Genomic DNA, 16,987 nt, shown 5'->3' with positions numbered 1-16,987 from the left:
CTTTTTTAGTCTTAATTATTTTAAATATTAGATTTCATTAGCTAGCTTTTGTTAGAAAAAAGCCTTCCTGTACTAGCCACTGTTCAGAAAAATCAGACTTGATCAGAGTCTCAGCCAAGATTTTTAAAAATTATAATGCCAGGCTTATGTTACATTTTACTTTCATTTGTTTTGGCAACGTTTACTAATGAGAGCAGTGCTCAGGCTATATTATAAGATGTGGGAGTTCCCAAGTAATATTACTTCATAATTCAACATTAACCATCATAGTTTAAAAAGGTAAGAGGCTTAATTTCAAGAGTTTTTCTTTCTGTGCAAGGCTCATAACCATTTAATAACCTTATCTCTCAACCAGTTGACTAGAGTCGCACTACTTGTGAACAGCATTAGGACTTTCCCAATAAGGATAAATTGAACCAACTAGACTTTTGCTCTATTATGCTCATGGGATATGAACTGGACAATGTTCATTTCAATACTTACAATTATGTAAGCAGCTGATTTCCAAACTAAGTTCTGTCATCAACTTGGAAAACGTAATGGTGCTTGGGAAATAACTGGAATCTTTTGGAATATACTTTTTTTTTAAATGGTAGTTTCCCTCTGGCTGAGAGTGTTTCTTGACACTCATACGCACACAAAAGGATTTTTTTCTTTCTATATGGAAAAATTGTCAGAAAGCACCTGAAAGCATTTTCTGTCTGGGTTAAATAATAATATATAAAAGTCTTCACTTGGCTTTTCAGTATTAAAAAAAAGTAACCTATATGAATCTTCATTTATTTATAATAAAAACCGTATCTAGTCCAAGATTCAATTAATTTCAAAGTGTTTGAAAAAATTTGCATTTTCTTCAGTAATAGCTCATGAACAAACTTGAAGCTACCATTAGCAAGACAAATGATTCTCATAAGAATCATCATGAAAAGTGTCCCTCAAAATGCAGAGTTATTGTTGGAAGACCAATTCTAGCTAGTGGTATTTAATAGGACAATAAACTAAAACCAGGCACCCACACTGCATACGTGAAGTAGATAGAAAAATGCAAAATGTAAAAATTTTGTAACCTCTGTTCTATTCTATACCATCAAAAATTACAACTGGGTAGTTTCAAAAAATATTTTCAGTCATGGTCGATGCAGAGCAAAGCATAGTTACTATACTGGCATACCAGAAAACATATTTATATATGCAAAGCAAGAGGGAAGATTTTGCAGCTGTCATTTAAAAAAAACCAAACAACAAACCAACCACTACTACTCTTCTGAGGACTTTATCACAACTCCTTTTCACAAAAATATTGATAGAGAATTCCAGCACACAAACAGCAAGTTTGAATGAACTTGTTACAGAACACTGATGTGCAAAATTTGTAATACTCCTTCAACATGCACAGAGCTCTCTTACAAAGCACCGTTTCTTGTAAAATATGTAATAGATGCACTGGTGACAACTGAAGTATAAAAATAAACACAATCACTCTACTAAAAAAGTATAAATTTTTTCTCATTTGAAAATGAAAATTATTTTTTCCAGATATGTTTAATAGTATTATCCTCTTACATAAAATTAGTCTTGAACAATTCCAATTCCATCTCTGCTCATTCTGAATTATTTGCATGACATATCTGACATCCTAGTGTTCCCCGACCTTTGATCAAGGGCTCTTAAACTCTATTTAAACTTATTCAGACCATGTTTATAAAAAAAAAATCTTATATTTCTATCCTTGCTCAAAGTTTATTAAATATTTAAGTTACTCTCTTTGGTCTCAGTACATAATGTGTTTTATTGAGTGTCCTGTTTACAATCATTTCTAATAGGTGAGATATACCCATCTTAACTCATCATTTGTATCATTAAATTAAAACTCCTGGTTTTCTTAAAGAACAGAGTACATTATTCCTAATGCAATGAATTATAATTCAGTCTGAAGCAGAACTACACTTCTCTCGTGTTTCAAAAAAAAGTTGAAAAATGTTTTCAACTGTTCAATTAAAGGCTGCTTTAAATTTTATAATCCAAAAGTGTTGTAAGAGTCCCTTTTCTTCCAAAAACTCATCAGTGAAAGGCTGACATCCAATCCTATCAGTCATTTAAAGAAAATTTGTGCAAAAATAATTTAATTGGAATATTCTACGAAGCAGTTAACTTTACTAAGATCTCAAACATTGAAATAATGCTTCCTGTTAAAGGGACACCTGCACTAACCAATGTTCAAGGGCTCGCATCCAGCTGATTAAACTATAAAATAATGCCCCCCAAAATCTCATTTGAAGAAATTTCCTCTTTTTTTTTTTTTGTGAAAACAAAGATTATACTGCAAATCTGAAAGCCAGTACTTTTTTTTTTAAATATCACGTAATTTAATTCTTAACTTTGCTAGGTGTAAGCCACGACATGGGAGAAGGTCCCTTTAACAAAGAAGGAAAAAGGTATCACTTAGGATGTGGGAATAGAATCTGTACCTATGGGTAAATGGCAATGCATTCTGGGTTGGTTCAGCCCTTGGTTCTGAGTTCTGCGTCACTTCCGGCATCACTCTTTCGTCATCTGTCCCATTAATACTTTCTGGCGTTAAAGGAGACTGAATATCCCCTCCAGCTGATTCCTTAAGTAAAACAAACAAACGACACATTAGAATTACCAAGTGACCTGCTCAGGAAGGCTATGTGTATATAAGTGCTAACATTATTTCTTAAATGAGATACGAACTTCAGGCAGTATTAATGTGAGGCTCACAGATTTCCAGCATCCCTCATGTGAATGCAATTTAGAAGTGTATTACCATAGGATTCACATTATCTTGCGCTAAACACAACTGACCTATGATTTATTTGCAAGTATTCAGCCTCCTGCTTATTACAGATCTCTCCCTCTTACCTGGCTCAGCCAGCTACACAACAGGTGACTACTGACACCCAGGATTGTTATCTCTTACTTTATATTCTAACACAGTGAACCAAATAATTCCAATACTTATTTTAAAATCTAGCTTTCATTTTGTGTATTAACCAAAGTGAACAGTGGAAGGTGGTACATTCACAGTTTCACCTATGAACCATGTGTAAAGAAAACTTGTTTGCACAGTCCTTGCAAAACTTTTGTAGATATGTCAGCCTGCCCTAGCTCTTGCTGGTCATGATATTATCTGGGAAGGAGAATACTTCAGTTATACCCAGGCAGCTACTGCTACGCAACCGGACACCTGAAAAACTTATTGGCTGTCTTCCTAGCAGAAGGCACTGGTGCAGTTTTAATCATCCTTCATCACACCAATATGTACACAGAATCACAGAATGGTAGGGGTTGGAAGGGACCTCTGGAGATCATCTTGTCCAACCCCCCTGCTTGAGCAGGCACACCCAGAGCAGGGGGCACTGGACCACATCCAGGCGGGTTTTGAATGTCTCCAGGGAAGGAGACTCCACAACCTCTCTGGGCAGCCTGTTCCACTGCTCTGTCACCCTCACAGGAAAGAAGTTTTTTTCTCATATTGAGGTAGAACTTCCTGTGTTCCATCTTGTGCCCATTGCCCCTTGTCCTGTCGTTGGGCACCTCTAGAAAGAGTCCAGTCCCATCGTCCTGACACCCACCCTTTAGATATTTATAGGTATTGATGAACTCCCCCCTCAGTCTTCTCTTGTCCAGGCTGAACAAACCCAGGCCTCTCAGCCTTTCCTCATAAGGGAGATGCTCCAGTCCCCATATCATCTTGGTAGCTCTCCGCAGGACTCTCTCCAGTAGTTCCCTGTCTTTCTTGAACTGGGGGGCCCAGAACTGGACACAGTACACCAAATGTGGCCTCACTAGGGCGGAGTAGAGGGGGAGGATAACCTCCCTCAACCTGCTGGCCACACTCCTTTTTATGCAACCCAGGATACCGTTGGCCTTCTTGGCCACAAGGGCACAGTGCTGGCTCGTGGTACTTCCTTTTTAAAAAACAAAGTACACTGTGTAGCCCACAGCCTAAGATAGAACATTATAGGCTTTTCAGTCCCTGTATGTGGTTTAATTTTAATATTTTCTTTCCTATTATATACTTTTTCAAGTAATGATTTTTGCAGGAGATAAGCAAGTCATATAAGCTAAGTAGCTCATCTTGATTTTAAAATGTCTTAGTAGGCTTTTAGTAATCAAGTGGTAACATTTAACTCCAAGATAGAAGACTTTCATTAATGGAGTTCAATGGATGTCACAGAGGGGTGTCTGTACAGCAGAGGACTGGTTGAATTACAGTATTTCCAAAAGTTAAGCACCTCCTATGGCCACACAGCCTTTTACCATATGCATGAAGAAGAGCTAAACCTGCTATTTAATGTTATTAAACTGAAGCACAAGCACAGTCTCTGGAAGGCCAGCAGCTCCTCTTCCCAGCTCTTTTTGACACTGCATAGAAAGAACAACAATCTCAGAAGAAATTGCAAAGTATCTGAAGATGGTCATGATCTTACAAGAAGAGGGTCTAATTTTGAGCCTCCACTTGTAGCCTTCAACTAGTTTACAAGGATAAGGCTTTTTGAAAGCCAATACTGAATCTGATCCTATATCTATAAGAAATGTTGCCCTTGACTTCAAGACTTGACCAGATGAAAAAACTCAGTTCTTTTAAAGAAAATAAGATCTGGCTGTCATCATCACCTTCCACAAAGCATTGGTGTCACTTAACCAAATATATTGTTGTTCAATGTTTTCATTGCACTTAAAATTATATTAAGCATTTGCAGCACAACAACTGTCAAAATTTTGCTTTTATTCTACTGTACTTCTCACATAGTGAGAGACTCTACAACTTGAATTAGTGGGTTACATGGAATTATATTAAAACATTTTAATAATGACTTCAAGTTCTAGTATATTTAGCATTCATCAAGTTATACAATACACATGCACAAGTGTCTCCATTCTGCATCTTATTAAATTCCTACTGATTAAGAAGCAGAAAATAATTAGCTTACACTGATTTATTACACAAATATAAACTGTTATTTATAGTATAAATCTAAATTGTTACCTACTTTCAGGAAGAATCCTCTTATTTTATACTCAGAACTATTATCTCCTCAAAACTATTATCTTAAGTGTTAATACTTTAGAAGCCAAAATTAAATGTTGATTTTTACAGAACAACTTTACTGAACTGAAACTGAATTGAAATTAAGTGTCAAAGGAGAGCAGAGTTGGCACATGAATTATTTTATACAAATTATGTGATTTTGTCTATTATTATCCTCTGATTTGATAAAGAGTTTCTACTGCCATTAAATGAAAGGCATTATGGAGCCAAGAATTTCTCTTTTATTTCCTTCTCTTTCCAAACTACACTAGATGTTCTAAAAAACATATAACACATCCCAAAAAATCTGGCTTGCTTGTATCTTTAAGCTAAAATTCCTACAACACTATTATTAGATATACAAAGGCAGAGCTTTATTAAAATATTTTAAGTATGAATGCATAAAAATTATTTCAAGCAGAAGAAAAAAATGCAAGTCCCATCTAGGCTTATTTTTCAGTAAAGTACTTTCATAGACATTTAATTTGAATGAAATTCAAGTGACAAAAATTAATGCAGACAAACATCACAGTCTATGTAATACCTAAAGGTTCACTCCCTGCAAATTCATGAAGGGCTGATCTGTATGTACAAGAGAAGCATCAGATTCTAGTATGTATTTCTTCCACCAATACAGGTTAATCAGTGCTCTCACACACAACTATCCCTGCCTGGTAAATAATTATGAAGCTGGCTATGAATAAAGCACCAAATACAACAGAAAAAGCCACTTACACGGAACAAAACTAAGTTTACAAATAATATATATTCTCTTTTTATATTATTTAGACATAATAAAAGAATTCTAGAAACATTTTTGTGAGACAGTCATAAGTAATGAAGTTTTTATTCCATATCATTATAGCTTCACACCTCCACTTCAAATTGTACAGAGTTGGTCAGCTGAAAAAGATTTTCACCCGTCCCTCCTAGCTGTAAGAGCAGGTTAACTAAGATTCAACTGTGTAGACCCTATATGGAAAAAAAACAGTGCTTAAATTGAAAGTCTTCCTGTAAACCAATGATATATTTTAAAGACTGATATTACCCACTCATGACAGCTACAAATAGATATCTGATACATTTGAGAAGACAGGTTTAATGGCTCTCCTGTGGTATAAAACCATTATTATAACATATATAGGTTTTTTGAAGATATTGAACTTCAAGTCACTCGCCAGTCCTGGACTTACACATGGACTGAGGATTAATATTTTTCAACGTGACAACTAAATGTGAGAGTCTGCTATTTAAGAGTTTTTCAGAGATCTGTACTGTCTAAAGGAGCCCTGGCCCTACTAATAAGTATCCAGGACTGATGATGTCAAGCAGTATAAAAATGACAGTTGCCCACAATATACAAACTAAGCATAATAGAGGGGAATTCATCAAAAGATGCTTTAAATTTCAAAATCTTATAAACAAAATGAATGCACTCACAAAAGAGTCTCTAAAGTAAAACAAGCAGACTTCACAGCACAGATCAAGCCACGTTTTAATGGTGACTAAATACAGAATAGAAGAAAAGAGGGAATAGGTGATTCCAAAACCATGACCAAACCAAACCAAACCAAATTAAAGCAAAGGCTGCTGGCAAATATGGGGAGAATAAGTAATATTAAAGAAACAGTAAGAATGCGGAGTTTAAATTTAGCAGCAGGATAGCTTAGGGAAAAAAAGGAACTCCTGCTATTAAGTAATTGCAAATCGGGCTATGTATTGTTTTCCTTCTACTATATGTTTCACAAAAAAAAAACAAAAAGAGAAAAACAAAAAAAAACACCCAGTAGCCAAAGAATACACACCATCAAACGAAACAGCATATCCAAAAAATAGCATGGAGCTACTACTTCCTGGCCATAGAGGCACTTTTCTGGTGGAAATATCTAGCTAAATAGTACCAATACTTTGTTAAAGCTCATAACACATTAGAGCAACAGCCTAACTTCAGTGGACTTATACAAGATTGTTTTTAAGTCTTAATGTGGCTAACTCTGGGAAGTACTCAAACTATAAATACATATTTTATTTATGAGTGTTGTGGTTTAGCCAGTGACTCAGCCCCACACAACCACTCGCTTACTCCCCCACCAGTGGGATGGGGGAGAGAATCAGAAGGGTAAAGCTCGTGGGTTGAAATAAGAACGGTTTAATAGTTAAAATAAAACAACAACAACAAAAATGCAATGGAAAGGAAAACAATGAGAGGCGCGAAACCCGGGGGGAATGAACCACCAAAACAAACTGCACGTGACAACTACAACACCCCCCAAGTCGCAACTGCGCGCCTTAATACACTGGTCATGGTGTCACATGGTACGGAATGAACATGCCATTGACTAGCCAGGGTCAGCTGCCCCGGCTGTGGCCCCGCCCCTCCAAGCCTCCTGCCGAAATGGCAGAGCACAGGAAGCTGAAAAGGTCCCTGACCACTACATTGAAGGGAATTAACCCCTTCTGTGCTGGTTTTGGCTGAGAAGGGGTTAATTTTCCTCACTGTGGGGGGGTCAGCTACACTTCTGATTCTCTCCCCATCTACCGGTGGGGGAGTGAGCGAGCAACTGTGTGGGGCTGAGCTGCCGGCTAAACCACGACAGTCTTTTTGGCGCCCAACGTGAGGCTCAAGGGTTGGAGATAATAACAGCTGCTGGTCACAGCACCATGTTGTCCTTTTTGCAGTTGGTGTTAAAGATCGGTGTTGGTTTGTTTAGTCTGCTGTGTTCTGCTGTGATTAGTAATGTTTTGCCTATGAGATGTGTTATGCAAACAGTGGTTTTCAGCTTTATCCGGTATTTGGGGTTTTTGCTGAAACCGTTACTGTACTTGGGATACCACCTTGTTGAGGCAATTAGCAATTATACCTCCTCCTCGGAGAGATTTTATATGGAGGAAATACAGAATGGTATCTTTGCAACTTTGTTCTATGATGTCTGTGCCTTTATTACAACAACCTTCTTGTATCTGGAACATCCCTGGGTGGTTAAGGTGCACTTATTGTTAGTTTTTGGGCATGCTGTTTTGTTTTTGACTAAGCAACTTAAGAATATCACCCAGAAATCTGCCCCAAGGCTTGATAGTCATGAGTGGCAGGGCATTTGGGATAGCATGGGCAAATACCTAGGGCAGTGGGCACCCCCAGTGTTTTGGAGTTTCACCCCCGAACAAGTGCAGAATCCTGAAAAACTAGTAGAATATTTGAAGAAAGTATGTTGCTACGCTGGGAACTCCAGAGAGACACAGATAACTGCAACATGCTGGGGCCTGCCCCATGCATACCGAGCCCTGCTCAACAGTATTCAGTGCCCCCAGGGGGAAGAGAAGGTCTCTGAATTGAAAGGCAAAGTGACATGAAATGCGACCACTCAAACACCCAGGACAAGCACTGTGGCTACTCAAACTCCCATGACAAGTACTGGAGCTGGCTCAGAAAATCAACACATGCAAGTATCAGTCGCCCCCATACACAAGACGAAATACTGGAAGCAGACATCAACTCGTTTAGAATGGGATGATGAAGAAGCAGGGCCATCACGAGGAGAGGAGGAAGAAGTCATAAATGAAACGGAGACCATCCAATCCTTATCCATTAGTGAGTTGCAATATATGTGAAAAGATTTCAGTCGTCGTTCAGGTGAGCACATTGTCACCTGGCTGCCCCAATGCTGGGATAATGGGGCCAGTAGCCTGGAACTAGAGGGAAAAGAAGCCAAACAATTGGGATCCCTTTCTGGGGAAGGGGGCATTGACAAAGCATTTGGAAAAAAACCACAAGCCCTCAGCCTCTGGAGGCGACTCCTGTCTGGAGTGAAGGAAAGGTATCCCTTCAAAGATGATGTTACATATCACCCAGGAAAATGGACAACTATGGAGAAAGGCATCCAGTCTCTAAGGGAAATAGCTGTGCTTGAGGTGATTTATGGTGACCTGGACGATCAACGGTCATCCAAAGATCCAGATGAAGCCGAGTGCACACGACCCATGTGGAGGAAGTTTGTACGGAGCGCACCATCTTCGCATGCAAACTCATTGGCAGTAATGTCCTGGAAAGATGACGAGACACCAACGGTGGCGGAGGTGAGTGATAGACTCTGGGATTACAAAACAAATATCTCTTCCTCGCTCGTCTCTGCTGTGGAGAAACTATCCCAAGAGGTCCAGCAACTCAAAGATCTGTCCTACTCCCCACCTCGACAGAGCAGTGTCTCAGCTGTTAGGAATAAGCATCCTTTGGCTCAAAGGAGGGGATACACACCACGGGCCACCCTATGGTTCTACCTGCGTGACCACGGAGAGGACATGATGAGGTGGGATGGCAAGCCTACCTCGACCCTACAGGCACGAGTGCATGAACTGCAAGGAAGAACGGTCACTCAGGGAGGCTCTTCCAGGAAAGCTGCTGCTCCAGTTTCCAGTGAGCAAGTCCCCAGAGAGAGGAGCAGAAGTGCTGATTTTATTTCTGAACATAATAGAGAGACTCCTGATTCACATTTACAGGAAGTGAGTAGCAAATAATATGATCAGGACTACAGCGGCCCTGCCTCCAGCCAGGTGGAGGAAAGGGAGAACCAGGTTTACTGGACTGTGTGGATCCAATGGCCTGGCACATCCGACCCACAGGAGTATAAATCTTTAGTGGACACCGGCGCACAGTGCACCCTAATGCCATCAAACTATATAGGGGCAGAACCCATCAGTATTGCTGGAGTGACAGGGGGATCCCAAGAGCTAACTGTATTGGAGGCCGAGGTGAGCCTGACCAGGAATGAGTGGCAAAAGCGCCCCATTGTGACTGGCCCAGAGGCTCCATGCATCCTTGGCATAGACTACCTCAGGAGAGGGTATTTCGAGGACCCAAAAGGGTACAGGTGGGCTTTTAGTGTAGGTGCCTTGGAGAAGGAGGAAATTAAACAGCTGTCTACCTTGCCTGGTCTCTCAAAGGACCCTTCTGTTGTGGGGCTGCTGAGGGTCAAAGAACAACAGGTGCCGATCGCCACCACAACAGTGTACCAGCAGCAATATCGCACCAACTGAGACTCCCTGCTTCCCATATATGAGCTCATTCACCAACTGAGGAGCCAAGGAGTCATCCGCAAGACCCACTCACCCTTTAACAGTCCCATATGGCCAGTGCGGAAGTCTAATGGAGAGTGGAGGCTAACAGTAGACTATCGTGGCCTGAACGAAGTCACTCCACCGTTGAGTGCTGCTGTGCCGGACATGCTAGAACTTCAATATGAACTGGAGTCAAAGGTGGCCAAGGGGTATGCCATAATTGATATAACTAATGCATTCTTCTCCATCCCTCTGGCAGCAGAGTACAGGCCACAGTTTGCATTCACTTGGAGGGGCGTCCAGTACACCTGGAATCGACTGCCCCAGGGGTGGAAACACAGTCCTACCATTTGCCATGGACTGATTCATACTGGACTGGAACAGGGAGAAGCTCCAGAACACCTTCAATACATTGATGACATCATTGTGTGGGGTAACACAGTGGAAGAAGTTTTTGAGAAAGGAAAGAAAATACTCCAAATCCTTCTGAAAGCCGGTTTTGCCATAAAACAAAGTAAGGTGAAGGGACCTGCACAAGAGATCCAGTTCTTAGGAATCAAATGGCAAGATGGACGTTGTCAGATCCCAATGGATGTGACCACCAAAATAGCAGCCATGTCTCCACCAACTAGGAAAAAGGAAACACAAGCATTTTTAGGGCATTGTGGGTTTCTGGAGAATGCATATTCCAAATTACAGTATGACTGTAAGCCCTCTCTATCAAGTGACCTGGAAGAAGAATGATTTCAACTGGGGCCCTGAACAACAACAAGCCTTTGAACAGGTTAAACAGGGAATAGTTCATACAGTAGCCCTTGGGCCAGTCCGGGCAGAACAAGATGTAAAAAATGTGCTCTACACTGCAGCCGGGGAGAATGGCCCTACCTGGAGCCTCTGGCAGAAAGCACATGGGGAGACCCGGGGTCGACCCCTAGGGTTTTGGAGTCGGGGATACAGAGGGTCCGAAGCCCGCTATACTCCAACTGAAAAAGAGATATTGGCAGCATATGAAGGGGTTTGAGCTGCATCAGAGGTGGTTGGTTCTGAAGCACAGCTGCTCCTGGCACCCCGACTGCCGGTGCTGGGCTGGATGTTCAAAGGAAATGTCCCCTCTACACACCATGCAACTGATGCTACGTGGAGTAAATGGGTCACACAGATCGCCCAGCAGGCTCAGGTAGGAAACCCCAGTTGCCCAGGAATATTGGAAGTGATTATGGACTGGACAGAAAGCAAAGACTTTGGAATATCACCAGAGGAGGAGGTGACACGTACTGAAGAAACTGCCAGAAAATGAGAAGCAGTATGCTGTTCGCTGATGGGTCCTGTCATCTTGTGGAAAGCATTGGAGATGGAAGGCTGCTGTATGGAGTCCTACACAACAAGTAGCAGAAACTGCTGAAGGAGAAGGAGAATCAAGCCAGTTTGCAGAGGTAAGGGATATCCAGCTGGCCTTAGACATTGCTGAACGGGAAAAGTGGCCAGTGCTATCTCTATACTGACTCCCGGATGGTGGCGAATACCCTGTGGGTCTGGTTACATCAGTGGAAGCAAAGCAACTGGCAGCACAGAGGCAAACCCATCTGGGCTGCTACATTGTGGCAAGATATTGCTGCCCGGGTAGAGAACCTGGTTGTGAAAGTACGTCATGTGGATGCTCACGTTCCCAAGAGTCAGGCCACTGAAGAACATCGGAACAACCAGCAGGTGGATCAGGCTGCCAAGATTGAAGTGGCTGAGGTGGATCTGGACTGGCAACATAAGGGTGAATTATTTCTAGCTCGGTGGGCCCATGACACCTCAGGCCATCAAGGGAGAGATGCAACATACAGATGGGCTCGTGATCGAGGGGTGGACTTGACCATGGATGCTATTGCACAGGTTATCCATGAATGTGAAACGTGCGCTGCAATCAAGCAAGCCAAGCGGGTAAAGCCTCTGTGGTATGGGGGACGATGGCTGAAGTATAATTATGGGGAGACCTGGCAAATTGACTATATTACACTCCCACAAACCTGCCAAGGCAAGCGCCGTGTGCTCACAATGGTAAAAGCAACCACCGGCTGGCTGGAAACATATCCCACGTGTCCCACACCACTGCCCGGAACACTATCCTGGGTCTGGAAAAACAAGTCCTGTGGTGACATGGCACCCCAGAGAGAATTGAGTCAGACAACGGGACTCATTTCCGAAATAACCTCATAGACACCTGGGTCAAAGAGCACAGCATTGAGTGGGTGTATCACATCCCCTATCACGCACCAGCCTCCTGAAAAATTGAAAGATACAATGTACTATTAAAGACTAAATTGAGAGCAATGGGTGGTGGAACATTTAAACACTGGGCTTCACATTTAGCAAAAGCCACATGGTTAGTCAACACGAGGGGATCTGCCGATCGAGCTGTCCCTGCCCAGTCAGAACCCTTAGGTACTGTGGAAGGGGACAGCGTCCCTGTAGTGCATGTAAAATATATGCTGGGGAAAACAGTCTGGGTTATTCCTGCCTCAGGCAAAGTCAAACCCATTTGTGGGATTGCTTTTGCTCAAGGACCTGGGTGCACTTGGTGGGTGATGGAGGATGGAGAAATCTGATATGTGCCTCGAGGGGATTTGATTTTGGTCAAAAACAGCCAATGAACTGATTGGCACAATGCGAACTGCTATATAATATTGTGTGTCAACTCTGTGTTGTATCAATGGTATCAGAGTACGAGCCTCCCAACCCATGGCAGATAAACTGTGAAACAAGCGAAGTGCAGCAGTGATGGAACGATGACTGATTTGATATGCAGCAACCCCACGCCACACACACCATCTCTCCCACCCTGAAAGACTGATACAACAGATGGTGCACAGAGTCATGGACCGAGTGAACTTAATGGACATTTTAATGGACATTTTACAGGGAAGGTCCATAGACTAAGGGAATGATGTCTGTGTATTATGTTAAAGGATGGGAAGGGGAGGGGTGGTGGTTGGTAAGGTTGTATTGGATTGTATGGGACCTGGGCATGGTGTAAATGGTATGGAATAAGGGGTGGAGAATGTGCTGGTTTTGGCTGAGAAGGGGTTAATTCTCCTCACTGTGGGGTGTCGGCTACCTTTCCAGCTTCCCTTCGCCCTCGTTGGCTGGAGGTTGGGAGAGGCAGGGCCATGGTGGGGGCGGCTGACCCCGACTGGCCAATGGCATGTTCATTCCATACCATGTGACACCATGACCAGTATATTAAATGGGGCCAGTTTGCGGCTCGGAGGGCAGTGAGTGGCTGTGTCACGTGCGGTTTGTTTTGGCGGTTCATTCCCCCTCTCCCCTCCCTCCCCCACCCCCCCCCAGGGTTTCGCGCCTCTCGTCGTTCTCCTTGGCATTGCATTTTTGTTGTTGTGGGTTTTTTGTTTTTTGTTTTTTTTTTTAATTTTAATTATTAAACTGTTCTTATCCCAACCCATGAGCGTTACCCTTCTGATTCTCTCCCCCATCTACCGGTGGGGGAGTGAGCGAGCGACTGTGTGGGGCTGAGTTGCCAGCTAAACCACGACACCTTCTCAGCCAAAACCAGCACAATGAGATATTTTTGTTATCTCTTTATTTCTCCTTAGTTTCATGTCAAGCTTTTGCAGGACATTCAGAATTGAAACTCACACCAGTAATATTTGCAGGGTTACATCAACAGCAAATATCTTGTGCAGGGTTTTGATATACTAGTGGAGATATTTTAATAGAGTCAACCTGTAGGGACATACTGAGTGCAGAAAGAAGTGCATGTACTTTTTCTCTTTTTATGTTCTAGAATTGTGTAGCAGAAAGGGTGGGCAATATACCATAGCTGGTAATTTAATTAACTGGTAAATAATGGCTTTTTTTTTTAAGTAGTACCAAGAGAAATGTAACACACTTTATTTAAGTTTTACATGTATATTTTCCAGTTTTGATATGCAGTATCTTTCTACCCATTATTAATTTAAAGCAGAATGATATCTGAAAGTCCAAGACAAGCAGAGGGATTGACACTTGTAGCTAACTGAGCTACTGTTATAGAGTTCACTATTCACACGCTACCTCCCAATACCTTTCCTGTCAAAGCTTCATAAAAAAGCCAGGTTCCTAAAAAGCCTTGACTGGCCACTGAAAATATCTCTCCTTCCCCTTACTCTCCCTCTCTGCAAAGGATCACTATGCAAAAGGGAAAGAAGAGCTGCAAAATGACTGAGAAAGGCAACATTGAAATTACATGCCTTGCAGTCACTTTTTGGCAGATGATCAAAATGACAGCAAGTGCTCCTTCAAATGTCTCTAGGGTCCCACCTTCCCTCCCTACCAAGAACCTGTCTTCTCCCCAGTCATAAATCTCTTTAAATAAGCCCCAGTGCTACAGAAGTGCTGCAGTATGCCGTAAAATCATTGCTTCTCATCTGCTCCCAACTCCCTTCTTTACAGGGGAACTTATGAGAAGCATTAAGTATGTGAAGACTGTTATGCTGATGTGTCAGCACTTGCACCAACTGTACCTTTTGGAATAATACACTAACTTATCAACACAGCTAAAAGCCAAGAGACAAAATGTAAGGCTTGAATATGAAATTATGCCTAAGTGTACAGTAAATAAATCACAGGTCTCAACATACATTATAGAATTATTCTATAAGGTAGAGTAAGGCAAGGTAACATTTCTATAACTGCCTACATATAAAATGTTAGGCTCCATGTATAAAGGAAAATCTGTACCAGAAAATGAACAATATTAATAATGAATATAAATTAAGAGAAAGCTTTAACCCTGGGCAACTGCTAGACAAAAGCATCTTGTCTCTGAATGAGTAGTTCAAATTTATGTCCAAACCAAATGAGTCACTCCATTCAACAGTGTCAGATTTAACTTCTGAGTGCAGACTATTCATCATCAGGTCAAAACAGAAGCAGAATAATTGCTTTGCATATAATATTGTGTAACTAGAGGACTGGCTGAAGCACTGCACTCCTTCTAAAGTACAAGTATATACTAAATTATAACACTGAAATACCTACTTCCATTATCTATGTATTTATTAATGGAAATTATTAGAAGTTTAGAGACAGCCAAAAAAAAAAAAAAAAAAAAAAAGACTGCCTTATCTATCGTAACAGTCCTTCAGGGCTGGAGAGATGGTGTGTGTGGTGTTACATATTGAATTCAGTCCTTGTTCCATCACCTCTGCACTTTGCTTGGTTTAATCAAACTTTATTCTCCATGAACTGGAAGATTCCTACTGTGATATCATAGATATGACATATACCAAACACAGAAGAGATGACATATAATATTATATAGCAATTAACATCATACCATTCACTTTTCACCCAAAATCAAATCCCCTTGAATCACAGAATCATAGAATCATAGACTTTATAAGGTTGGAAAAGACCTCTAGGATCATCAAGTCCAACCGTCAACCCAACAATACCATGACTCCTAAACCATGCCCTCAAGTGCCACGTCTACATGTTTTTTGAACACCTCCAGGGATGGTGACTCAACCACCTCTCTGGGCAGCCTGTTCCAATGCCTGACCACACTTTCAGTAAAGAAATTTTTCCTAATATCCAATCTAAACCTCCCCTGATGCAGCTTGAGGCCATTGCCTCTCATCCTATCGCTAGTGACTTGGGAGAAGAGACCAACACCCACCTCACTACAACCTCCTCACAGGTAGTTGTAGAGAGAGATAAGGTCTCCCCTCAGCCTCCTCTTCTCCAGACTAAACAACCCCAGTTCCCTCAACCTCTCCTCATAAGACCTGCTCTCCAGACCCTTCACCAGCTTTGTTGCCCTCCTCTGGACACACTCCAGCAACTCAATGTCCTTCTTGTACTGAGGGGCCCAAAACTGAACACAGTATTCAAGGTGTGGCCTCACCAGTGCCGAGTACAGGGGCACGATCACTTCCCTAGTCCTGCTGGCCACACTATTCCTGATACAAGCCAGGATGCTGCCGGCCGCCTTGGCCACCTGGGCTGCCAGGCAGTTTTCCAGCCACTCTTCCCCAAGCCTGTAGTGTTGCATGGGGTTGTTGTGACCAAAGTACAGGACCCAGCACCTGGCCTTGTTAAACCTCATACAACTGACCTCGGCCCATCAATCCAGCCTGTCCAGGTCCCTCTACAGAGCCTTCCTACACTTGAGCAAATAAACACTCCCACCCAATTTGGTGTGGTCTGCAAATTTACTAAGGGTGCACTCGATCACCTCATCCAGATCATTGATATTTGTGCTGGTTTTGGCTGAGAAGGGGTTAATTCTCTTCACTGTAGTGCCTGTAGTAGTCAGGAACCTTTCCAGCTTCCCATACTCTGCAATGTGGGCAGGAGGCTAGGAGGGGCAGGGCCACGGCCGGGGCAGCTGACCCCGACTGGCCAATGGGACATTCATGCCATACCATGTGACACCATGACCAGTATACTAACAGGGGCAGTTGGTGCGAGGGGGGGGTAGTTGTGGCTCGGGGACTGGCAGCATTGGGTCAGCAGGTGGTGAGCAGCTGCGTCACGTGCAGTTTGGTTTGGTGGTTCATTCCCCCTTCCCCCCCACCCCCGCCCCGGGTTTCGTGCCTCTCATTGTTTTCCTTTCCATTGCATTTTTGTTGTTGTTGTTTTATTTTAATTATTAAACTCTTCTTATCTGAACCCACGAGCTTTACCCTTCTGATTCTCTCCCCCGTCCCACCGGTAGGGGAGTGAGCGAGCGACTGTGTGGGGCTGAGTTGCCAGCTAAACCACAACAATATTAAACAAGACTGGCCCCAGTACTGATCCCTGGGGAACCCCGCTTGTGACTGGCCGCCAACTGGATTTAGCTCCGTTCACCACAACTCTCTGGGCTTGGCCATCCAGCCAGTTTTTTAC

At 42.4% G+C, this 16,987-nt stretch overlaps 1 protein-coding gene across 3 annotated transcripts in view; it reads right to left on the bottom strand.

The window, feature by feature from the left end:
- The window catches only part of LOC104041491 (homer protein homolog 1), a 124,683-nt gene that overhangs the window by 43,823 nt on the left and 63,873 nt on the right, over window positions 1-16,987 (bottom strand). For all 3 annotated transcript variants that reach the window (XM_064439925.1, XM_064439927.1, XM_064439928.1), the window contains exon 5: window positions 2,469-2,611. In XM_064439925.1, coding sequence (XP_064295995.1) covers window positions 2,469-2,611 — 143 coding nt within the window. The remainder of the gene's footprint in view (window positions 1-2,468; window positions 2,612-16,987) is intronic.

This window comes from Phalacrocorax carbo (assembly GCF_963921805.1).
Source record: "Phalacrocorax carbo chromosome W unlocalized genomic scaffold, bPhaCar2.1 SUPER_W_unloc_3, whole genome shotgun sequence".
NCBI lineage: Eukaryota > Metazoa > Chordata > Aves > Suliformes > Phalacrocoracidae > Phalacrocorax > Phalacrocorax carbo.
This window is presented reverse-complemented; position numbering and strand designations above follow the sequence as displayed.